This window comes from Bufo gargarizans, chromosome 11, assembly GCF_014858855.1.
Source record: "Bufo gargarizans isolate SCDJY-AF-19 chromosome 11, ASM1485885v1, whole genome shotgun sequence".
NCBI classification, from domain to species: Eukaryota; Metazoa; Chordata; class Amphibia; order Anura; family Bufonidae; genus Bufo; species Bufo gargarizans.
In genome coordinates, this window is record NC_058090.1 from 51,072,451 (window position 1) to 51,097,450 (window position 25,000).

General features: G+C 44.6%; 1 protein-coding gene across 1 annotated transcript in view; it reads right to left on the reverse strand.

The window, feature by feature from the left end:
• The window catches only part of GALNT16 (polypeptide N-acetylgalactosaminyltransferase 16), a 154,961-nt gene that overhangs the window by 42,922 nt on the left and 87,039 nt on the right, over positions 1 to 25,000 (reverse strand). Inside the window, exons 2-5 of the mRNA XM_044271833.1 lie at positions 23,906 to 24,081; positions 16,283 to 16,381; positions 12,119 to 12,186; positions 4,535 to 4,600 (exon numbers count right to left, since the gene is read on the reverse strand). Coding sequence (XP_044127768.1) covers positions 4,535 to 4,600; positions 12,119 to 12,186; positions 16,283 to 16,381; positions 23,906 to 24,081 — 409 coding nt within the window. The remainder of the gene's footprint in view (positions 1 to 4,534; positions 4,601 to 12,118; positions 12,187 to 16,282; positions 16,382 to 23,905; positions 24,082 to 25,000) is intronic.

Sequence of the window (25,000 nt, forward strand, 5' to 3'; positions counted from 1 at the left end):
AGCCCATGAAGACATAACATCCCAGTTCTGAAGACCACTATTGCTTTACTTTTGATGGGTTGTAATACTTTCACAGTCTTCTCAAGAGAAAACCACCATAATCATCATGGTAATGTAACTGCAGCTCCTGGCCGGAATACGAGGGGTGTTCAATAAGTTATCTACCTGAACAGGAAAACAAAATGTTCTGAGACAACTGAACTTGCTACTTTTCAATGTAATCCCCCTTGACTTCACAGTAATATAATTTAAAAGGCTGAAAAAGAAAAGACCTCTGACCATCCAGTTCATCCTGTTCTCCTGAAAGTAGATCCAGAGGAAGGCAAAAAAAAACAAAAAAAAAAACAAACAAAAAAACTTGGAGGTGGAAGACAATTTTTGTAATTTTAGAGGGAAAAACCTCCTTCCTGACTCCAATCAGGCATCAGAATAACTCTCTAGTAACTATAATCGGTAATCTTATTACACTCCAGAAATACATCCAGGTCCCTCTTGAATTCCTTTATTGTACTCACCATCACCACCTCCTCAGGCAGAGAGTTTTATAGTCTCACTGCTCTTACCGTAAAGACTCCTCTTCTATGTTTGTGTACAAACCTTCTTTCCTCCAGGCGCAGAGGATGTCCCCTCGTCACAGTCCTGGGGATAAATAGCTGATGGGAGAGATCTCTGTACTGACCCCTGATATATTTATACATAGTAATTAGTTCTCCCCTCAGTCGTCTTTTTTCTAAAGTGAATAACCCTAATTTTGACAATCTTTCTGGGCACTGTATTACTGTTATTACTTTAGTTGCCTTCCTCTGAACCCTCTCCAACTCAGCTATGTCTGTCGCGTTTACGGGAGCCCATGTTTTAATTTCCCAGTCTATATCTGGGTAGTTAAAGTCGCTCATAATAACAACCTCATGATCTGCCGCCTCGTTCATCTCCTTTAGTAGAAGATTTTCTGCGGACTCTGGCTTATAATAAACTCCAATTAATATTTTCTTATTGTTTTTGCCTCCATGTATTTCTACCCACAGTGACTCCACATGTTCATGTCCCTCACTTGACTATCCTTTTTAAACAGACTGTTAACCATCCAGTCATAGCTATCATCCAGCCAGTTATTCCCACTATGTCATAGTTCTCCTTAAACACAATTCAACACACTTATTCCACTTGCCTCCAGTGATCAGATGCATTATGATCAGGAAATTTCCCCTGAGGAAGCTGACGCAAAACAAATGTCAGTGTTTTAGAGGTGCCATCAACCGGGTCTGTACTTTATTTATGTGATCTTGATCATCTTATCTAGGAGGGTGAACCGTATGGTCAGATTTTTTATCTTCACCTATTCCTGTATGTATTGAATGTTTCATTATGTACAATTACTTCTGACCCTCTTTTGTTGGTAGACTCCTTGTGTATGTGTTGTCTTTGCCAACTGATACATGTTTTTTATATTTTGGTCTTAAATAAAGATACATTTTTATATACTTTGGTGGCTACTTTTGTGTACGTGGTGCTTGGGTTTTTCCACATAAGAGTTGTTGGCTATTGGCACCTGTGATTTATTTTGAGTTGATAATTTGGGCCCCCCATTTGGTGTTTCCTTTCAGTTTAGGTCTGGAAAATTGATTGCCCACGCAGAAATTTCTTCAGGTTCCGAAAAAGAAAGTAATCACTGGGAGCCAGGTCTGTACTGTAGGGGTGGATGGTTAAGCTCCATGAAGCTGCATTTAGTTTGTGATAGCACCTTGTGATTTGCGAGACTTGTTAGCTGGCACATTGTCGTGAAGCAGCTTCTGTATCCCAAAAAATTGTTGCCATGATCTTTCCAGCTGACTGCTGCACACAAATTTTCTTTGGAGTTGGTGACCCCTTGTGCTTCCGTTGCAGGCCCTTTGTGCTTCCCTATGCCCGGAAGCCCGCTCTAACAGGCTGAGTGGGCAGCCAGTGCAAAATGTGGACCGTAGTAAAAAGCTCATTCTCGCTTACAGAAGGGGTTGTCCAGATGGGACAATTTTATAAGCATTATTTTTTTTGTTTGGTCTCATGGTGGTGGACTCATGTTTCATCCCATGTAATACCTTGAGAATAGAAGTCTCCTGCATGTCTAAAAGTCTCTTGACTAAATTGGTATCGACAAGTTCTTTGCTCAAGTGTTCAAGGCACCCACCGGGAACTGACCTTTGACATCATCAAAATATCATGAATGATACTGGAACTGTGCCAACTGAAATGTCTAATTCATGAGCTATAACACTGACTTTGACCCGACGATCTTCCAAAATCATGGCCTCCACGTTACGGCACATTTCCTCTGAAGATCCCTCGACAGTTCGGAGGTCATCTTCAGTTTATTCCCTACCCCCATTTAAACTGCTTGGCCCAAAACTTTACTTTGTAGTAGGAAGGTGCATCATTACTATATATACAGAAATCAATCCTTTCATGGATTTATTTAGGCTTCTTTTCTTGCTTTGTAAGGAATTTAATCACGGAAGGAAGTTCCCTTACTTTCTTTGTAGACCTGCACTATACTGCACTTGCCATCCTGTCACTTCCAGTGCTTTTATCAGACTGAACTGCTACTCTGTGTTGCATGTCCAGGCATGTCTCAACCTGCACAGACAAGCTCTGCTCTCTAACACCGACAGAACATGCTGGGGTAGATAACTTACTGAACACCCCTCGTACCGGCCATCATCTGAGAGCTGAAAGTCTGTTAAAAAGAGGCATTAGACTTAAACTTTATGTGATATTGCATACAATCTGTTGGTTCCTAGAAGCAGGACATTCAGACTTTAAAAAGGACCTGTCACCTCTCCTGACATGTCTGTTTTAGTAACTACTTATTTCCTCCATGTAATAATTCTAGAGCATTCTTTTCATATAACTATGTTGTGCCATTCCTCTGCTATTCCTGCTATAAGTTTATGAATGAATTGCCAGCAGTCTGCAATAAAGGTTCAGATGGATGTTACCAGTTGGGGGACGTCCCTGCATTGTCTGATACTGGCAGCACAGACTGGATAATATCCGACCGTGTAGGGACACCCCCAACTGGTAACACCTAGATAGGCTAGTAGGGCAGTGATGGCAATTCATTCATACACTTCTGGTAGGAATAAGAGAGGAATGGCACAACATAGATTTATAAGAATAGTTGCTTCAGAATTGTTAATTCAGTGGTTACTGAAACAGACATGTCAGGAGAGGGGACAGGTCCTTTATAAAGAAAATGACTACTGTGTTCAACACTAGGATTACTGAACGATAGTACAGGACAATGTCTGCCCCTGATTATCTGATATCTACAGCTTTTCTTCCAGGTACATTCACATAAATTATCAAGACAACCCCTATCCAAATGCTTTATGCCCGGAAGCCCTCTCTAACAGGCTGAGTGGGCAGCCAGTGCAAAATGTGGACCGTAGTAATCAGCTCATTCTCACTTACAGAAGGGGTTGTCCAGATGGAACAATTTTGCAGGTATTTTAATTTTTTTAAACAAAACCATTCAAAAGAGTGTTTATGGTACAACATATTAAAGGGAAACTCTCAGCAGTTTTACGGTGTCCTAACTAAAAGGCAACATAAACTAGTGACAGATCCCCTTAACATTTTGGGTCCTTTTCTTTCATTTACAATTTTGCTACAATCTTGTATTGAGCAGCTCAAGCGCATGCCGATAAGTCCTGATATTCATGAGCTCCGGCTTTCCCCGCCCCCTGCTGCTGAATCCACTGGGGAAAAAACTGTCAATCAGCAGCAGGAGGGCAGGGAAAGCCGTGAGCTCATGAATATCAGGACTCATCGGCATGGGCTCTAGCTGTTTGAACCCAGCAGCTGAAGGGTTAATTCGCACGTCCGCATAAAGGGTCCGCATCCGTTCCTCAATTTTGTGAAACGGGTGCAGACCCATTCATTTCAATGGGGCCGCAAAAGATGCGGACAGCACGCCGTGTGCTGTCTGCATCCGCACTTCCGTTATGCAGCCCCGCAAAAAAGATGGAGCCTATCCTATTCTTGTCCGCAGCCACGGACAAGAATAGGCATTTTTATCATAATGCTGGCCATGCAAAATGCAGACCGTGTAAATGGACCCCAAAACTGGAGTCATATTCCCTTTAAAACTGAATAATTTCCAGAGCTACCCAACTCTGACAATTTCTCCAAGAAATGGTTTATGGAGAAAAGGATCCAAAACAAAAATGTGTGTGTATATATATATATATATATATATATATATATATATATATATATATCCATGTTAATGGTTTGTCTTTGATGTAGCCTCTTCTTTTTTATATAAAAAAAAACATTATCAGCAAAGATGATCAAGAGAAATGGAGGGCCCACAGAGCTGAATGTCAAGTGTCATAGCAAAGGGTCTGAGTAGTTATGTCCATGCAAAACTTTAGTTCTTCTTTTTTCAATAATTTAGCAAAACACAAAAAAAATTAAATCAAATGTGAAAGTACAAAAAAAAAATTGTAAAGCAGTAGAACTAACTATAAACATCACAATGCTTTTTATACTGCACCTTCTCTCCGGTTATTTCTCAAGCATTTAACCTTGGGTATTTTAGTGAGGAGCTGACAGTCATCGGCTGTGGAAAAAAAGACAAGAAAACAAATAATTGGCACATAAGTTTCTTTGAGGTGAATCATAATTACAAACTCCCAAGAGTGTTTCCATAGGAAGAACCTGCTTTCACTTATTATCGTATTAATCAGTCTGACAGCACTAATCCTCTCAGCTAAAGTGCACTCATGCTCATCTGCTCAGATGGAAACTACTTCACAGAGAGAGAGCCTTCATCTCTCCCCATCAGCTCCATTCACGCAGAAACCGCACTCAATTACAGCTACATCTAATGCACAGCTTGTCTGCAAACAGATCTGGCCACAAAGCACCTACCGATCTAAACATAACGCATTGCAGGAGGACATACTATCAATATTAATCGCCAAGACGGGAATTGTATTTTTTTTACATTTTTAAATGGAAAAATTTAAACCAAAAATCCACAGTTCTACCATGACTGTGCACACTACCTAGCTTTACAACCCCAATTACAAAAAAAAAGTTGGGGTGCTGTGTAAAATGTTAATAAATGTATATAAAACAGAATGCAATGATTTGCAAATCTCATAGACCCATATATTATTAACAATAGATGATAAAACACATCAGATGTGATATGAAAAAAACTGACTCGTTTCGAAACTTAATGGCAGAAACGCATCTCAAAAAAGTTGAGAAAGGGGCAATAAAAGGTTGGAAAAGTACGTGGTACTAATAAAAAACTGCTGGGGGAGCAATGTGCTTCTCAGTTACATAACTGGGTATAAAAAAAAGAGCATAGTTAGAGAGGAAGAGGCTCTCAGAAGCAAAGTGCCTTCAAAGCTGTATCATGCAAAGAAGAAGCCATATGTCAGAAGCCAAAGCTCATTCAAAATGGACTGGGGGGAAATGGAAAACTGTTCTGTGGTTAAATGAATCAAAATGTAAAATTATTTTTAGAAACCACAGACACTGGGCTGTTGACTCAGGAGGAAAGGGACCATCCAGCTTGTTATCAGTTCACAGTTCAAAAACCTGCACTACTGCTGAACCAGGGGCGTAGCTAAAGGCTCATGTGCCCTGGTGCAAGAATTCAGCTTTGGCCCCCCTTCCCTTAGTGCTTTGTGGCCTGTAAGCACATAGCCTTTGTGCTGCCTGAGGCAAAAATTCAAACAGTAACTTCTCCCAATGCCAAATTCTTGACCTAACCCCTTCCTTTAGCCAGAGGTGAAAGTTGACCAGCATGCACTTTGTATAAAACCTGTATCTTCTTATGCGGCACAAGGATCTTTGGGCCCCCTTAGGCTCCTGGGCCTGGTAGTGACTGCTACCTCTGTACCCCTCACAACTACACATCTGTGCTTAACAGTATATAGAGGTTTTAGAACAATATATGCTCCCATCCAGACTATATCTCTTTCAGGGAAGGCCTTGCAAATTTCAGGAAGAAAATGCTAAACCACATACTGCAGCCATGACAACAGCATGGTTTCACCGAAGAAGAGTCTGGGTTCTGAACGGACCTGCCTGCGGTCCAGACCTTTCACCAATAGAAAACATTTGGCACATCATGAAAGGAAACATCTGTCAAAGAAGACCCAGGACTGTCGTGCAGATAGAATCCTACATCAGACATCAATGGGACAACTTTCCTCCCCCTAAACTCCAGCAATTGGCCTCCTCACTTCCCAGACATTTACAGATTGTTAAAAGAAGATGGGGATGCTACACAATGGCAGACATGGCCCTGTCCCAACTTTTTTGAGATGCGTTGCTAAAGTTCTAAATGAGTGCATTTTTTTATGAAATGGTAAAATGTCTCACTTTCAACTTCTGATATGGGTTCTATTATCTACTGTGGATAAAATATGGATCTATGAGACTTGCAAATCATTGTTTTCTGTTTACATTTACAGACGTGGACAAAATTGTTGGTACCCTTTGGTCAATGAAAGAAAAAGTCACAATGGTCACAGAAATAACTTTAATCTGACAAAAGTAATAATAAATTAAAATTCTATAAATGTTAACCAATGAAAGTCAGACATTGTTTTTCAACCATGCTTCAACAGAATTATGTAAAAAAATAAACTCATGAAACAGGCATGGACAAAAATGATGGTACCCCTAGAAAACACAGAACATAATGTGACCAAAGGGACATGTTAATTCAAGGTGTGTCCACTAATTAGCATCACAGGTGTCTACAACCTTGTAATCAGCCATTGGGCCTATATATATGGCTCCAGGTAATCACTGTGTTGTTTGGTGATATGGTGTGTACCACACTCGACATGGACCAGAGGAAGCAAAGGAAAGAGCTGTCTCAAGAGATCAGAAAGAAAATTATAGACAAGCATGTTAAAGGTAAAGGCTATAAGACCATCTCCAAGCAACTAGATGTTCCTGTGAGTACAGTTGCACATATTATTCATAAGTTTAAGATCCATGGGACTGTAGCCAACCTCCCTGGACGTGGCCGCAGGAGGAAAATTGATGACAAATCTAAGAGACGGATAATCCGAATGGTAACAAAAGAGCCTAGAAAGACTTCTAAAGAGATTCAAGGTGAACTTCATGCTCAAGGAACATCAGTGTCAGATCGCACCATCCGTCGTTGTTTGAGCCAAAGTGGACTACATGGGAGACGACCAAGGAGGACACCATTGTTGAAAACGAATCATAAAAAAGCAAGACTGGAATATGCCAAACTACATGTTGACAAGCCACAAAGCTTCTGGGAGAATGTCCTGTGGACAGATGAGACAAAAATCGAAGTTTTTGCCAAGGCACATCAGCTGTATGTTCACAGACGAAAAAATGAAGCATATCAAGAAAAGAACACTGTCCCTACTGTGAAACATGGAGGAGGCTCTGTTATGTTCTGGGGCTGCTTTGCTGCGTCTGGCACAGGGTGTCTTGAATCTGTGCAGGGTACAATGAAATCTCAAGACTATCAAGGAATTCTAGAGAGAAATGTACTAGCCAGTGTCAGAAAGCTTGGTCTCAGTCGCAGGTCATGGGTCTTGCAACAGGACAATGACCCAAAACACACCGCTAAAAACACCCAAGAATGGCTAAGAGGAAAAAATTGGACTATTCTAAAGTGGCCTTCTATGAGCCCTGACCTCAATCCTATTGAGCATCTTTGGAAGGAGCTGAAACATGCAGTCTGGAAAAGGCACCCTTCAAACCGGACACAACTGGAGCAGTTTGCTCATGAGGAGTGGGCCAAAATACCTGCTGAGAGGTGCAGATGTCTCATTGACAGTTACAGGAAGCGTTTGATTGCAGTGATTGCCTCAAAAGGTTGCGCAACAAAATATTAAGTTAGGGGTACCATCATTTTTGTCCATGCCTGTTTCATGAGTTTATTTTTTTACATAATTCTGTTGAAGCATGGTTGAAAAACAATGTCTGACTTTCATTGGTTAACATTTATAGAATTTTAATTTATTATTACTTTTGTCAGATTAAAGTTATTTCTGTGACCATTGTGACTTTTTCTTTCATTGACCAAAGGGTACCAACAATTTTGTCCACGTCTGTATGTACATTTTACACAGTGTCCCAATGTTTTTGGAATTGGGGTTGTAACTAGCAATCCTTGTCTGCTGTACAGCTACAGGATTGTTGGTATTCACCTGTTACACACATCAATCATATGGTAAGGGAAACTCTCTAGATGCTGGAGTATATGATACTCCATTTTCAGGCAAGGGCAATGGATGTCTTGCTGCTCACTTCCCTCGCAGCACATGCACCTTTATAGCTGCCCAATCCTTCTCTTGCACAACATCCTCTATTAGGAGGTCCTCATTCATGTGGGACTGACAGCCGGTCCTGCCATCAGCAGAATCATGTCTATGGGGACATTAATTGCAGGAGTTTCAGAATCTGGATAGGAAATCTTCATTTTTAGAAAAGGTTCTCATGACAAGAAAGCCCCTGACGGTACCTAAAAATATGTTTATACTAATGTTTTCTTTGCCGCTTTTTATCCTGTGTCTTGTACTTTAGTTCAAGATGCAGCTAAGTTGCAGTAAACATTTGTAGGAGCTAAGATTTTATCACTCAGGCTTCATAAAAAATACATAGTCCTTGCCCTCTGCCCTCTCTTCTTCATTCTGAAATAAATGTCACACCTGATCTTGGGCTCGCTTTTGTAATAATTCACAGCATCCTGTGGGATATCTTTATATTGTTTTTTTGTTTTGTTTTTTTAGCAGATCAGAATTAAAGGTGGTCTGTCACCAGCGACCTCCCTATCCAGCTGTTTGCAACGACACATAGCTGTGGTTCACCTGATTAAAATGCTGTTTTTCTTTTGTTGATCTGAGGCTCCCTTTCAGAGTTATGATACTTTCTCTTAATATGCAAATTAGGCCTTTGGTGCAATGAGGGCGTCACCATTGCTCTTGTTGTGCCCAAGCTCCACTAATTTCTGTGGCCAGCCCCTCACTCATTTCTTAGCACAGCCTGGCCCTGTCAATCAAAGCAGCGAGGGAAAGGCTGGCTACAGAAAGGAGCGGAGCTCGGGTGCAATAAGAGCTGAGGGGGGCACTGGGGTGTCCCATTCTGGCATTAAATGGAGATCCCAATGGACAGACAACAACTGATCTAGTCTGTCTGAAATACCCCATTAAAAGGCTTTTCTGAAACTTAAAAACGGATGTCCTATCCCCAGAAAGGATCACTAATGTCACCACAATGGGTGTTCGACACCTGGGACGGCCACCGATTACCTGTTTGAAGGCGCCACAGTGTAAAGACAAGCGCTGTGGCCTGTTCATTCTATACCAGGCATGACATCAGCTGTTTTTGGTATTGCAGCCTAATCCCATTCCATGTGACCGGGTGGAGAAGACATCACAGACCAAGGAAAAGTCCTGCAGCCCATTCCAACATGTGACCAGAGGGTGTCCTTGGATTTGGATCTCACCCCTTCTAGAGGATAGGTCATCGTTTTAAAATCCCCCCCCCCCCAAAAAAAAAAAACCACTCTTTAAACCACCCATAGCAATTATGCCCAGCTGACAACTATCTTACATGACCCCTCCATAAACATACATGATCAGATTAGCCAGGTATGCATATTTATTTCAATGGGTGAAAAAGTCACTGAAATATACTTATTCCTGGGACAACTACGGCTCCAGGATTGTTAAATTTCAATATGCACAATCCTTATTTCCTCCAATATCTGTCATCGGCGGCCCTTACATACTTTAGATCTTGGCTGATCCTAATGGAAACCAGAACTTCAGCTAACTTTAATGTGCTTTGTGTTCGGCCAACTTCAGACAAACTATGATCCCAAAAGTCATTATATGAAGATTTATGACCTTTGAGCTCTTGAATAAACGTTTGTGTGGGCCGCCCCCATAAACAGAAACAAGATGGCAACTTTACAATTTAATGACAAAATTCAGATCAAGGTGGAAAAGAGAATAAAAAGTAAAAAAAAATCTCATTTCCTTGGAAAGCCACTCATCATATAATAATTAGAAAGTAGGAGATTACATTTCACCCTGCACCATGCATGGCTAATGTGTCTATCATTAGACTTTAATCTCTAGTTAGTTTCAGAACTTGATATATGACTAAATATTAAAGTATTTTTTTGGCACATGGTCATAACCAGTGAATTTCTGGTTTTACTAAGTAAAAGGTTAATTTATATGTCGCCTAGTAGAGCAATTCTTCCCATCCAGTCAATGCAGTAATCAAGTCATTTCAATAAAGTGACATTCATTAATTCTAATGCAGGGGCCCTCAATGTCATTCTGTGCGGCCACAACCCTTCAGTCACCTGGCTGCTCATGTATTTTTCATGTATTCTCCCATTAGCAGGGTGTCCTGAATGTAACCAGTACCACGTTTCTGGCATGAACAATCAATATGACAAAGCTTTCAGTTGGCAATACCCCATTAAGTTTTATTTTCGGCTCCTGGGATTGGTTCAGTGTGACAATGTGGCCCCCTACCAGAAAAGGTTGTGCACTCCTGTTCTAGTGTCTTAAAGGGGTTTTCCAGGCTTTTAATATTGATGACCTATCCTCAGGAAAAGGTAATCAATATTAGAACGGTGGGGGTCTGACTCCCGGCACACCCACCCATTAGCTGTATGAAGAGAAGGCGCACGTGCCTTCTCCTGTCTCTCTCCCTGCTTGCCATAGACATAGCAGCAGCGATTAGGAAGAGACAGGAGATGGCACGTTCTAGCTTATCCTCTCTGCTGGACGTGCCCATGCCAGCCAGAGCACCTTAACCTCTGCTGGCCATGGAGGCCAAAGCTTAAAGTCTCAGGACCCAGGAGGAAAGTTCCCTGGCATAACCTAGAGTCAGACTACAAAGTGAAGTGCAGCATACAGAAGAATCTGAGTTATACAGCCAGCCTGTCAGTACAGCAGAGTCAGAGAGAGACAGATATAGCAGTGGGGAGTTTGCCTGCCAGTTTCATGCTAAAGCCTGCTGGGACCAAGACAAAGCTTGAAGACTGTTTCTGATGAATGTTTTTTCAAGTAAAGCTGCTGTTCAACTACATACAAGGTCCGGACTCTTTCTTTCTTTAAAATTCCTCAATTATTCCCCCTATTTATTGCTTCAGAGCCAAAGCCTGGAGTCCAGCTGTATCAGGTAGGAGCACCGTGACACACAAAGAGACATTTTAGGCCGCACTATACCACTTGGCATTCCTACACCTGGGTCGCATTATAATGGGCCCTAGGGGGAGGCACCCGTTGCACATGTATCATGAGACATGTGAACATACAGTACATTACATACAGACATCTGAAATGTAATATGTCCATGTCTGGTATTCCCATAGACTATGTCTGTCACATGTACATCACATACCACTACCAATGATTGACTATGGAGATCGCATGGCTGTGTGCTTGATTTTATGCACCTGTTTGCAATGGATACGGCCGACAAATCTGAACTCAATAATTAGGAGGGGTGTCTACATACTTTTGGACATACAGTGCATGATTCACCCAGTAATATCAAAAGCGGTCACTTATTCTGGCAGAAATACAGAGTCTGCGGGGGCCTCGCACCAGTTAACTTGATGGCGGCGATGAACTGTTCTCGTCTTTTTATGGCCTAATAAAGCATAAGCTATTGCAGCCCAGTGTGTAACAAAAGCTATTATTTAGCTTGGAGCCAGAATGATCTAGGATTATTGGAGGGGAAAGTAAAGAGAAAGGACCCATGAAAATCGTGTCGAGGATTCATGACGTCTTCACAGCATGATCAGAGGAACTGGAAAATAAGCCGAAGATTTGTTGTCTGATTGTCCGAATGCCAAGACCGATCCCACCACAGAGTAGATAATATATATCCTGGATATTTACATATAACGCAGTCTGAATAGGATTTATACTCCCAAGTCTACAAAACCCATAAATAGATGTCCTCTGCCATACAGAATAACACCTCCTGTACTCCGGCGGCAGAATTAGCTCGTCTCCATCACACTCCACTATACATGAATATAGGAGAAAGGTTCAAATGAGAAAAAAGGACAAATACTATTTAAAGAAATACTCACGGTCAGCGCTGTAGTCATCCACTAAAATAATCTCCAGTATTAAATTCGGAGGGCTTCGGATTAAAACACTGTGAGAAAGGAGGTAACAGTGGCATAAATGATGTGCTATATGATAGAGGATGCTGTAAGGGTCTATAATGTACCCCACAGTAAATTTCCATGTCACACACAGAACATCTTTTAAATTATATTACTCTCTATGAGAATGTCCCAATACTGGAAAAATAATCACTATTTGAGTTTTTTTACTTAGTCACTGGATACTGTGAAAATGCAGAGCAATCTGCGGGCAGCATATTATAGAGCAGGAGGAGCGGAGCAGATTGATGTATAGTTTTGTGGGAAAAGATTCAGCAAAACTTGTTAGGGCATGTGGACCCACTATGCCAACCAACCGGCTTGACTTAGGGCTAACCCTAAGAGCTTTATCCTCATGCCATCTCGGTATTCACCCTGAAAAAGGGATCTGGACTTTGCTGCGGTGAAGCAAGCAGGTCGCTACCTCCTGGGGTAGTCCCGGAGTGGTTGGCAGCTGACCCACAGGGGTCATGGACTCCAGTGCAAACACCTGGAGCTCAGGATGCAGAAAATGCACCAAAACCACAGGTATGTGTGAACAGGCACTTAGGGTTTTGGTTTCTAGGTGTGCTGGCTGTATAGAAACACGAAGACAAAAGGTGGAGACTTGCAAACAGATTTAGGCAGGGCAAACAGGTTGGATACTCGGTCGGAGTACGGACAATACAGACCGACTAGGTAAACAGGACTGGACACTAAAAGCTAGAGGTAGAGGAACACACAGGAACACAGGAGGGGGATAATGCAGAGACAATGTAGACTAGATGGCAGAGAATAGCTGAAGGATCAAGCAGGGTAGTCTGAACATAGTCCAAGGTCAGGGCAGGCAGAGTACAGTGCGTACAGTGAGTACAGTATTCCAGATAGCAAATCCAAGGTCAGGCAGGCGGCAAGGAGCAGAATTGGGAGACAGGCAAGGTACAGTACACAGGTAGTCAGACGAGAGATCACACCTTCGCTGGTTACTAAAAAATCCAAAGCTCAGGCACTCTCCCCTTGGGGAGTCTGATACCAAGGGAACCTCAGCCATTGGCTATGGAAGGATTTGAAGATGCATACCCTTTAAGAGGCCAAAGGTGAATGCATGCGCGTACAACCTAAGGGGACAGAGACTGGAGTAATGGAGACAGCCGCTTGCAGAGTGTCATGGTAAGCAGCAGGGCAGGGGCAGGCATGGACCTCTGACCTAACACTTCCATTTTATTCATTCACATCTCTGCATATTCTGAGTTTAGGAGTCCAGTGGGAGGTCCTAGAAGTAACTGACAGCCTTGCCTCCTGTAAGAGTGCGCATACAGGAATAGCTGTCAATCACTGATAGGACCGCCCACTGGACTCCTGAGATCAGAATGAACAGGGATTTAAATTAATAGAATACAAGTTATACTGAATATTTTCCCACAAAACTATATATGAATCTGCTCAGCTCATCTTGCTCTATAATATGTGGCATGTATTTGAAGAATCATGAATGTTGCAGTGAGTGAGAAGCAGAAGCATACTGTAAGTAAGCCCCACTCTGAAGGGCATCTGTCAGCAGATTTGTACCTAGGACACTGGCTGATCTGTTACATGTGCACTTGGCATCTGAAGGCATCTGTGTTGGTCCCATGTTCCTATGTGCCCACATTGCTGAGAAAAATGATATTTTAATATATGCAAATGAGCCCTTAGGAGCAACGGGGGTGTTGCTGTTACACCTAGAGGCTCTGCTCTCTCTGCCATTGCCGCACCCTCTGCACTTTGACAGCAACAGGCTGTGAAAATATCATCACATCTGGCCCTATCAGAGAGGAGAGGACGTGGCAGTTGCAGAGAGAGCAGAGCCTCTCGGTGTAACAGCAACGCCCCTGTTGCTCCTAGGGACTCATTTGCATATATTAAAATATCATTTTTCTCAGCAATGCGGCCACACATATGAACATGGGACCAACACAGATGTCTTCAGCTGCCAAGCGCACATGTAACAGGTCAGCCAGTGTCCTAGGTACAAATCTGCTGACAGATGCCCTTTAAATTCATAATGTCCAAGAAGCAGAGAGGATCCAGGTATCTGATGGTGTCTGTATAAATTTGCGGCCTGAGAATCTTGGAGCTCCTCTTTATCTCTCTGCATGGGAGGGAGGGAGAGATCGTTGGGGGGGGCAGGGAGTTTATATTCTTTTGCATGTTCTTCTGCATTGTTTTATTTTTATAAATATTGGCAATAAAAACGATCTTAATAAAAAAATATTTATTTCCGATGATCCAAATAATAACACTGACATCATTCTCTGAATGGACAATCGCTAGCTCTTGGCTCCAAGCTCTGATGTCTATCCGTACTGTACAAGCTGAATAATAGGTCTGTCAATGTCATAGTTCATTTCTTGAAGGGAGAGTGCGCTATGCGATGGATGATCTTTTAATGTAGAGCAGAACTGTTTAGGCTAATGGGCTTTACACTAAACGTGCCCTACTAACAGAACATGGACCATACAGTCATTCTGAAATGTCTCCTTATCTTAAAGCCAATAAGGTGGAGATAGAAGTGGTATTTGTGCCATGCAGACATGAGCTCATTCATTCGCAGGAAAGGAATGTAAACTTAATTCCAAGTCAAACATTTGACAGAGATCTCAGCTCATTTATAGTTTGGCTGGCAACTTTCCAACATTGCAGGGAGCGCCCTACAATTAATGGGCATAATCTAAGAAAAATTAAAGGGGTTGGTATTTAGAAAACCTAGTTCCAAATACTTGAATTAAGAGATGGAGGAACTTGTTTAGGAGAGCAGCTGCAGTAAGCATCTCTCATTCTGGAGGACGTCAAACATCCATGCCATTGATCTCTGTGTAAAAAATTTGTGGCTCCGAAGGGGAACTGAATCCTTGCTTACAGATTCACTTCAACACTACAGCAGATTGCTTAGGGTCCTAACTGTGGGACACTCTATGATCAGCTCATTGGCAGGAACCTACCAAACAAAAATGGTCAGGATAGGTCATCAATACCAGATCTGTGGCACTCCGACTCCTGGCACCCCCACCAATCAGCTGTTTGAGGAAGCTGTGGTGCTCATAGCTTATCAAGCTGCTGTCTATTGGAGCTGCACCAAGGCCACATGATGAATGTATGGTGACGTCACTGGTGGGGGTGCCAGGAGTAGGGCCACCACAGAACTGATATTGATGACCAATCCTGAGGATAATCCATCATGGGTGTTAGTAAAATGGGGGGGGGACGGACTTTAAAAGGGGGAGGCAACAAACCCCCGCCAAACCCTTTCTTGTTTTGGTGGTTTATTATGTCGTTGATCCTGTTCGTGTAAGGTGAAGGCAAGTCGTCGGGGGGGGGGGGGGGGGGATTTGGGGAATCGGGATTGGTGTTGTTGCAGCAGCTGTGGCGGTAGGAGGTCCTCAAAGTTGCCAGGTTTCTGAGGATGGGAGGACTGGGACTGGACTCCCTTGGTAATAAGGGGTCCATCAGGTGGTGCCTCCGAGCTGGTGTTTAACGGCTGGAGGCAAGGTGGAGTTCCCCTTATGGGATTTAATTATTTTAGGCTTCGAGGACCTTCCTTCGTCGTTATTGTTCATAATCTGTATGGATGTAAATAATAAAACGGCTACTGTGGCCAATTAAAATCCACCGCTGTGTCTGAAAGGGAAAGAATGATCCTGTGACATAGGTTGGAAAGTCAGCGGACCAGTAACCAGTACCAACGTCATGTGTAGTACATGTATCCCACTGCTTATTATATGAAGTCGCATGTGTGTATTAGGGCTTTACTGACACGTACTCATAAAATGAGTCTCAAATATCGCAGCCGTTCAACAGTTATAAAGCAAATTCTGCTGTCCTGTAGAGAGGTCCTCTTAATTTACGCTACTAGCGCCTACTAAGCTGGCATTCACCAGAGTCAAGCCTCTCGGCTCTAGCGGAGTGTCAGTGTCCATTAAATAGACCAGTGGATACCAATGAGTTGCAGTCACCACCCCCAGCCCAATATGATCAGCTGAGCTCTGGAGGTTATGGCACAACATAGGCCAGACATCGTCACCATCGTCCTCACAGGACATCAGTAAATTATCCAGAATCAGTACCAACCTTTTAATAGTTCGGAGCAGAGTAGAACGCGCTTCATTATGAAAAGTAATGATGACACTAGTGGAGGGGAGGTCACTGTCGTAATGTACAGAGGTGCACCTAGGAAGAAACACAATCCAGAATATAACTTCGAGAAAATAATGTATGATCTCCAACGTCTATTATTTATTATGAAATGACATGCAAATGTTAAAGGGAATCTGTCACCACCCTGGACTGTTTGGATGGCGGTGTAGCTCTGCTATAGCACTTGTAAATATACTTTTATGTCTAAATCAATTTTCTCTATCCCCCCAAAAACAGGTATTTAATGCATTATGCTAATTAGGTAAAAAAGGCCAAAGGGGCTGTACTTGTCCATGCTGGAGCCCCATCAACAGTGAGCCCCGCTCGCCCCTCCGCTTCTTCTCTCCATCTCCTAGCTGTAGTGATGTCATCATGCTGCCGCTCCAAATCTGGCGCATGTTTCCTTTCTGAAACTGGTTTAGCTTCCCATAGAAACCAATCAGTCCACCTTTCATTTTTCACAGCTCCTTTGGAAAATTAAATTATCCAATTAAAGGGGTTGTCCGGGTTCAGAGCTTAACCCGGACATGCCTCCATGTTCACCCCGACAGACACCCCTCCGATGCTCTTCTTTGCCTTGTGCTAAATCGCGCAGGGCAAAGGCATTTTTAGGAGTTCTGGTGACGTACCGGGTTCTCCATGGGGCTGCCAAGGAAGCCCGGTGACATCACCGGCAGCACTGATGGGCGGGCTTTAGCGCTGCCCTAGCCAGTAAAACGGCTAGGGCAGCGCTAAAGCCTGCCTATCAGAGTCGGTGACGTCCCCGAACACACTGCTGGGCGGAAGTTTCCGCCCGGCAGTGTGTTATTGAAAACAAAAGAGACCTTGCTCTGCGCGATCTAAATTAAAGGGTTTATCCCATAATTAATGTAAAAAAATAAAATCCACACATCCTACAGTACATGAAAATATCTTTCTAACAAAGCTAGAACCAGCCCTGTACCTCACATGGATCCAGAGATCTCCCCATTCACTGCTCTGCTAGATTTATATCAAGCTGACACCTCAGGGGGCGTGGCTTTTCTGCTGTAGCTAAGGGGGCGTGTCCATGCTCTCCCTATCACAGCTCAGGAGGCAGTTGAAGTATGAAACTGAGCATGTGCGGCCATGTGCAGCCAGCAGGTGGCGCTATACATGTACATTTTATTGAATAACTCGGTGGCTATAAAAAAAAAAAAATGAATTACATGCAATTACAAAAGTATTCAGATCCAGGTGCTGGTTTGAAAACTATAGAATATTTTTTGTGGGACAACCCCTTTAATGATTTATTTTAAGCCACTCCAAGCTGCAGTAAAACCTCATACCGTTGCATTTTTTAGCTGTGTCGCAGCCATACCTCACCCAGGAAGGAGCCACTATGTGTAATAGCACTCTTATGTTATGTTCCCGTGCGGTAAACTGGGTTTGCACAAATCCATGCACATTCTGCAAGAATAACCCAAATCACTTGTATGGAATGGATTTTTTAGTTGCAGATATTTCTGCAGCAAACCCGCCACTTATGAGTATAAAAATCAAAACAGAAGGAATTATACCGATCCTCTAGGTCAGTATTACCCAAATGTAACTTTTAGTACCCATAATAGTTGATGGTTGGAGGACAAAATGGTGCGGAAAAGCTGCTGCAATTTCACAAAACTGTTTTTGTTACATTGTGTGAGCAAAGTCTAAGACCAGGGGCGTAGCTAAAGGTTCATGGGCCCCGGTGCAATAGTTCAGCTTGGGCCCCCCTTCCATCATTGCCTTGTGGCCAGGGAAGCACATAGCCTTCCTGCTGCCTGAGGCAAAAATTGAAACTGCACCCCCCCCCCCCCCCCCATGCCAAATTCTTGACCTAATACCTTCCCTCCAACCAGAGGTGTAACTGGACCAGCATGCACCTTCTATAAAACAGGTGTCTTCTCATGTGGAACAAGGGTTTTTGGGGCCCCTCAGGCTCCTGGGCCCGGTAGCGACTGCTACCTCTGCACCCCCTATAGCTATGCCCCTGTCTAAAACACCATGCACACAACTGTATTTTTGGTCTGTATGCCTTTTTTTTTGTGGATCTCCAGCAGTCCCATATTGAATGAGTGGAGCAGTAGGGCACACGCAGGGCCTGCCACTATTTCAGGACAGCAATATGGGACCCATTCTTAGGACTGTTGGGGGTCCCAGCATTTGAACCCCGACTTATCAGTTAGTTATTACCTATCCTGTAGATAGGTAATAATGTTCATACTTGGCACAACCTCTTTATATTCCAAGTCATGTCCTATTTTGATAATTTTGTAAGCATAGAAGGTTCGCCCACCTTTGAGCACCATTTACAACTACCAGAGCAAGGGCCCTGATGGGTAACTTAAAGGGGTTGTCCAGGTTCAGAGCTGAACCTGGACATCCCTCCATTTTCACCCCGGCAGCCCCCCTGACATGAGCATCGGAGCAGTTCATGCTCCGATGCTCTCCTTTGCCCTGCGCTAAATCGCGCAGGGCAAAGGCATTTTTCTGAGTTCCGGTGACGTACCGGCGCTCTCCATGGGGCTGACAGGAACCCCGGTGACGTCACCGGCACTGATGGGCGGGATTTGGCTCTGCCCTAGCCAGTAAAACGGCTAGGGCAGAGCTAAAGCCCGCCCCTCAGAGCCGGTGACGTCACCGAACACACTGCTGGGCGGAAGTTACCGCCCGGCAGTGTGTTATTGTAAACACAAGAGCCTGTGCCCTGCGCGATCTAGCGCAGGGCACGGGAGCGCATCGGAGCATGAGATGCTCCGATGCCCGGCTCATGAGGGCTGCCGGGGTGAAAATAAGGGTATGTCCGGGTTCAGCTCTGAACCCGGACAACCCCTTTAAGAGAATTGGTAATGCAGCTCTGAAGATTACTACTCACTATAATATCAGGATTGTCAGTGCCACGGCCTTTTCTGCGTTTATACAAACAGCGCCGTACATTGTATAGCGGCTATGCTTCGTATTGTGCTCAGCTGCATTGAAGTTAATGCGGCAGAGCGCGATACCAAGTACAGCGCTGTGCTTGGCGAGCATGGAGAAGGCCGCAGCACTCAGAGGAGTGCCAGTGCCTTCGCTAACAGCTGATTGGCGGAGGTCCCGGGTGTCGGACCCTGAGGATAGGATAGGTCATCAAAATCCCTGAAAACCCCTTTAACTTTCTCTACATGATAAATGCCATTTGCTTTAGTGAGACAACCCCTTTAATTCTTTACCATTTTGAAGTCCGATGTGGTTTGCTGAAACTGTTCTAATAGAGCCACATAATAGAGACCGGCCTGGTCTGTACTGCTGCGGGCAGGAGCGTGGGATAGATTGGATGGATACTTGACAAAGGGGCCCAGACGGTGATTCATGTAGGAATATGTAAACTGAGGGCTACTCATACTGATAACCGTGCATTACTAGACTGTGACGCAACGGCTCACAAATACATTAGTGCGTTCTTTAGTCATATCTCTATCCACTTATGGATATGCATTATGTCTTCAACACATTCATTATAGCACGTCACAATCTATTTCTAACAAAGCTAGAACCAGCCCTGAACCCAGGGCCGGCGTCATAACCCGGCATCCCCGGGCAAGTGCCGGGGCCCAATGCTCCTGGGGGGGCCCACTGAGCTGCTATGAGCACTTCCATCAATACAGATGGGAGCTCTCACTGCTGTCACTTCACTTACGCAGTACCCCTTTGGTGGGGCCCTCTGAGCTGCAGAGACTCAGACACGCCCCCTGAGCGCAGAGACTCAGACACGCCCCCTCTACACAGGACACACGCTGCCTGAGGAGAGAGACCGAGGGCTGGAGCTGAAGACAGTCTGTGAGTGAGTCTGCAGTCTGCACTGTGAATGTCTCTTGGGACAGAAGGGGGGGTCTCTTCGATCGGCTGCTGCTTCATTCTATTTAGTTGTGTTACTGTTTCATTAAGCAGTTTGCCCCCATGACACCTGCCCCCCCCCCCCATATCCTGTCCTATCTCATCCTCATGGGGCCCCTGCTGTCTCCTTTCCTCCCTCATGTATCCACAGCTCCTGTTTCACCCTCCTATCTCCTGTTGCTGCCCTGCACAGACCTCCTGCCACTACTTGTATGAATCCCCCTCAGAGCCCCTTCCCCCTACTTGCGGTGTCCACCCCTCCTGTCCACCCAGGGCCCCTGTCTCACTCCTCTGCCTCTCATTATGGTGGCATCTGAACAGCATTCACCATAAGGACCTTCTAACGTCACAGGGTCATGTGACTGTGCCCCCCACCCCGTACTGTGCCCACTTATACCCTGCATTGTGCCCTCTTACCACACCCTGTGCAGTGCCCATAGTCATTCCCTGTACTGTGCCCTCTTATACCCTTTTATCCGGTCACTGTATGGTGGTTTTATCATTGTATGGCGGTGTTATCACTATATGGCGGTGGTATCCAATAACTGCATGGCCATAACTGTATCCCTTTCCCTGCCCACGCCATCCTTTTTTAGACCTGGCATGAGCGGGAAAAGATACAGATTGCGGTGCTAAGGACCTTTGTGCCACAATCTGTGTCAGAAATACGCCTAAGTCTAGTTTCACACTAGCGTTCGGCTGTCCGCTCGTGAGCTCCGTTTGAAGGGGCTCACGAGCGGACCCGAACGGATCCGTCCAGCCCTGATGCAGTCTGAATGGATGCGGATCCGCTCAGACTGCATCAGTCTGGCGGCGTTCAGCCTCCGCTCCGCTCAGCAGGCGGACACCTGAACGCTGCTTGCAGCGTTCGGGTGTCCGCCTGACCGTGCGGAGGCATGCGGATCCGTCCAGACTTACAATGTAAGTCAATAGGGACGGATCCGTTTGAAGATGCCACAATATGGCTCAATCTTCAAGCGGATCCGTCCCCCATTGACTTTCAATGTAAAAGTCTGGACGGATCTGCTCAGGCTAATTTCACACTTAGCTTTTTTTTTGCCAATTTAATGCAGACGGATCCGTTCTGAACGGAGCCTCCGTCTGCATTAATATGATCGGATCCGTTCAGAACGGATCCGCCCGAACGCTAGTGTGAAAGTAGCCTAAGGCTACTTTCACACCTGCGTTTAGGTGCGGATTCGTCTGGTATCTGCACAGACGGATCCGCACCTATAATGCAAACGCTTACATCCGTTCAGAACGTATACGTTTGCATGATAATGCAAACGGATCCGTTTAGACTTTACATTGAAAGTCAATGGGGGACGGATCCGTTTGAAAATTGAGCCATATTGTGTCAACTTCAAACGGATCCGTCCCCATTGACTTACATTGTAAGTCTGGATGGATCCGCGCGCCTCCGCACGGCCAGGCGGACACCCGAACGCTGCAAGCAGCGTTCAGGTGTCCGCCTGCTGAGCGGAGCGGAGGACAGACTGTGCCAGACTGATGCATTCTGAGCGGATCCGCATCCACTCAGAATGCATTAGGGCCGGACGAATCCGTTCGGGGCCGCTTGTGAGAGCCTTCAAACGGAACTCACAAGCGGAGCCCCGAACGCAAGTGTGAAAGTAGCCTAACAGACGTATTTCTATGTAATAAATGACCCCCTAATTGTATTATTATTTGGGGGTAGGGCTAATATCTTTATATTATATGGATTCTAGTGTATTATATTGTGCACTGTATTTCCCAGTAGAAAATGATCCTTGGGAAGCACAGTCCTCATCCCTGACCAGCAGGACCAGGTAGCGCTCTGTCAGTACATGGCGGCCTCCCCTCTCCGCCACGCTGCTCTGCTGTGTACTGGGGCTTATTCTGACACTAGGGCTGGGTTCACATCCCATTTGTGCCATCCATTTAATGTATACCAAAAATGTATGCGTTACCAGATGCCTCAGACTGATGCCGTACAGTGGCGTCCGGTCACCATACAGTTCCATTGTAAAAAACCATATACGTTAACGTATGCATTTTTTACTTGACTCTGCAGGATACAAAAACGTGGAGTGCTGCACATTTGTATACATCAAACCGATAGGAAAAACGTGATGTGAACACACATTGGGGAGGAGGGGGGCGTACTAAAATTTGCTGTGGGGCCCAGTCAGTTCCAGCTACATCACTGCACATCTCCTTCTCTGCTCCAGGCCTGGCTCACTGCTGCAGTGGGCCGGAGGAGAGAAGGAGCGCAGGGAGCTGCGGTTAGTGATGGACAGGACGACCAGCTCCCCTGCAATGATAGGTATGTGAGGGGGCCACTGGGGGGGTCATTCATCATACTGTGAGGGCCCCTTACACAGTATAATGACTCCCAGTGCCCCCCATTTAGTATAACGATCCCCATTGACCCTCCATTTAGCATAATGACCACCAGAGCCCCCATTAAATATAATAACCCCTCGTGCCCCCTCCATACAGTATAACCCCCAGTGTGGTGGCGACTAGGGGTCATTATTCTGCATGGAGTGTTGCTGTGGGGTCATTATACTGTGAGGGCCCTTTACATAGTATAATGACCCTCAGTGTCCCCCATTTAGTATAATGACCCCCAGAGCCCCCTCCATACAGTATTCCCCCAGTGTGGGGGCTACTGGGGGTCATTATTCTGAATGGGGGCGACTGGGGGTTATTATTCTGAATGCAGGGCCACAGGTGGTCATAATACGGGGGGGGGGGGGAATTGGGGGTTCATTATACTGTGTGAAGGGCCACTAGTAGTCATTATACTGTGTGAAGGGCCACTAGTAGTCATTATACTGTGTGAAGGGCCACTAGTAGTCATTATACTGTATAGGGGTCACTGGGGGTCATTATACCGTGTGGGAGCCACAGGGGGACATGTCAATGTAAAAAAATGCCTCACGGGGGCCCACTGGGATTTATCGCCCAAGGGCCCACATGAACCTGGAGCCGGCCCTGCCTGAACCTCACATGGATCCAGAGATCTCCCCATTCATTGCTCCAATTATTCTGCTAGATTATCTTCAGCCTGGCAGCTCAGGGGGTGGGTCATAAAAAACAAAAACGGACCTGGCACTGAAGACAATGTAAGTCAATGGTGACAGATCCGTTTTTTTATGGAGCCTAAAAAAACAGACCAGTCACCCATTGACTTTCAATGTATTTAATGATAAATCGTTTTTTTTCCCGTTTTGATTACACACAACCTCATCCTAACGGAACGGATGCATCCTGATGTGCAAAATCAAAACGTATTCCGGTATTGAGATCCTCTTCCGGATCTGAATAACAAAATTAACAACGTAAGTGTGAAAGTACCCTTAAACTGAGCGCGTTTGACCAGCTCCGTGATAAACCAAAAAATAAGGAAAAGAACAAACAGCAGGTGGCGCTATACGGATACATTTTATTGAATATATAGAATGCTTAATTACATGCAATTACAAAAGTACTGTATTCAGAACCAGGTCTTAGTTTGAAAAATGCTGAATGTTTCGTGACAAAACCCTCCCCTCCCCCTCCAAAACTGTACCCTGGGTAAGTACAGTGAATATAATCTCCACAGCTGTTTGGCACACAGCCAGGCAAGCAGGGTCCAGCCTGATCTATTCTCCCCATAAAACATCTGGTTTTACCCATGTTCCCACACATCTCTCCTACCTGTAATGTCTTGTGTCCCGAATGGGCCTGTCACTGCTCAGCTTGTCACTCTCCAGCTGGTTGAAGGCATGCTGCCGGTAAGGATCTTCTCCAGCCTTTAGAAACTTGGAAGATAGATACAACTTCTCATCAAAGCCATTCAGCTTCCCCTTCTCCGTCTGCAAGGCTGACGTCACCTGGAACGAAACCCATTTCAATGAAACGTGCTCGGACTACATTTTACTCTTCAAATCCCTATAGAGCATTCTCAACACTCAGATATTTTTGGCAGATGGAGAAGGTGAATCAACGAGAGGCAGAAAGTTTGTTCAGCACTGACTGTCTGTGACATTATAACCGTGGCTTAAGGGCACATGTGCTACACGTCAAATTTCAGGAACGATAGCTTCTATTTTACTTTCCTGAGGATTTATTACTTTTCATCCAAATGTTCCTTCTAAGAACTTTGCAATTCAACATTCAATAAATAATTTTATGCTGCAGATCAACAAAATCTCTCTCTCTTCTGGTATCCTCCCCTCCCCTTTCAAATACTCTATCGTTACTCCATTATTTAAAAAATTATCTCTTGACCCATCCTGCACAACTACAGACCAGTCTCCAATCTTCCCTTTATCTCTAAGTTCCCGGAGCATTTGGTCTACTCTCGCCTCATCCGCTATCTCTCTGCTCACTCTCTCCTTGATCCATTACAATCTGGTTTCAGCACCCTACATTCGACAGAAACTGCCCTCACCAAAGTGACAAATGACCTCCTGACAGCAAACCCCAAAGGTGAATACTTTCTGCTCATTCTTCTTGACCTGTCTGCAGCTTTTGACTCTGTAGACCACCATCTCCTACTCACCATGCTCCAGTCTATGAAGCTAAATGACACTGCCCTCTCCTGGTTTTCTTGATATCTCTGACTGCTCTTTCAGTGTATCATTCGCTGGCTCCACTTCTTCTGCTCTCAATGTTGGGGTTCCTCAGGGTTCAGTCCTAGGCCCTCACCTCTTCCCTGAATCTTTTGAAAAATCTCTTGAATCTTTTGAAAACTAAACTTCTTGTGTTCTCTCCATCTACTCACCTACCAAAACCTGATATCTCCCTCTC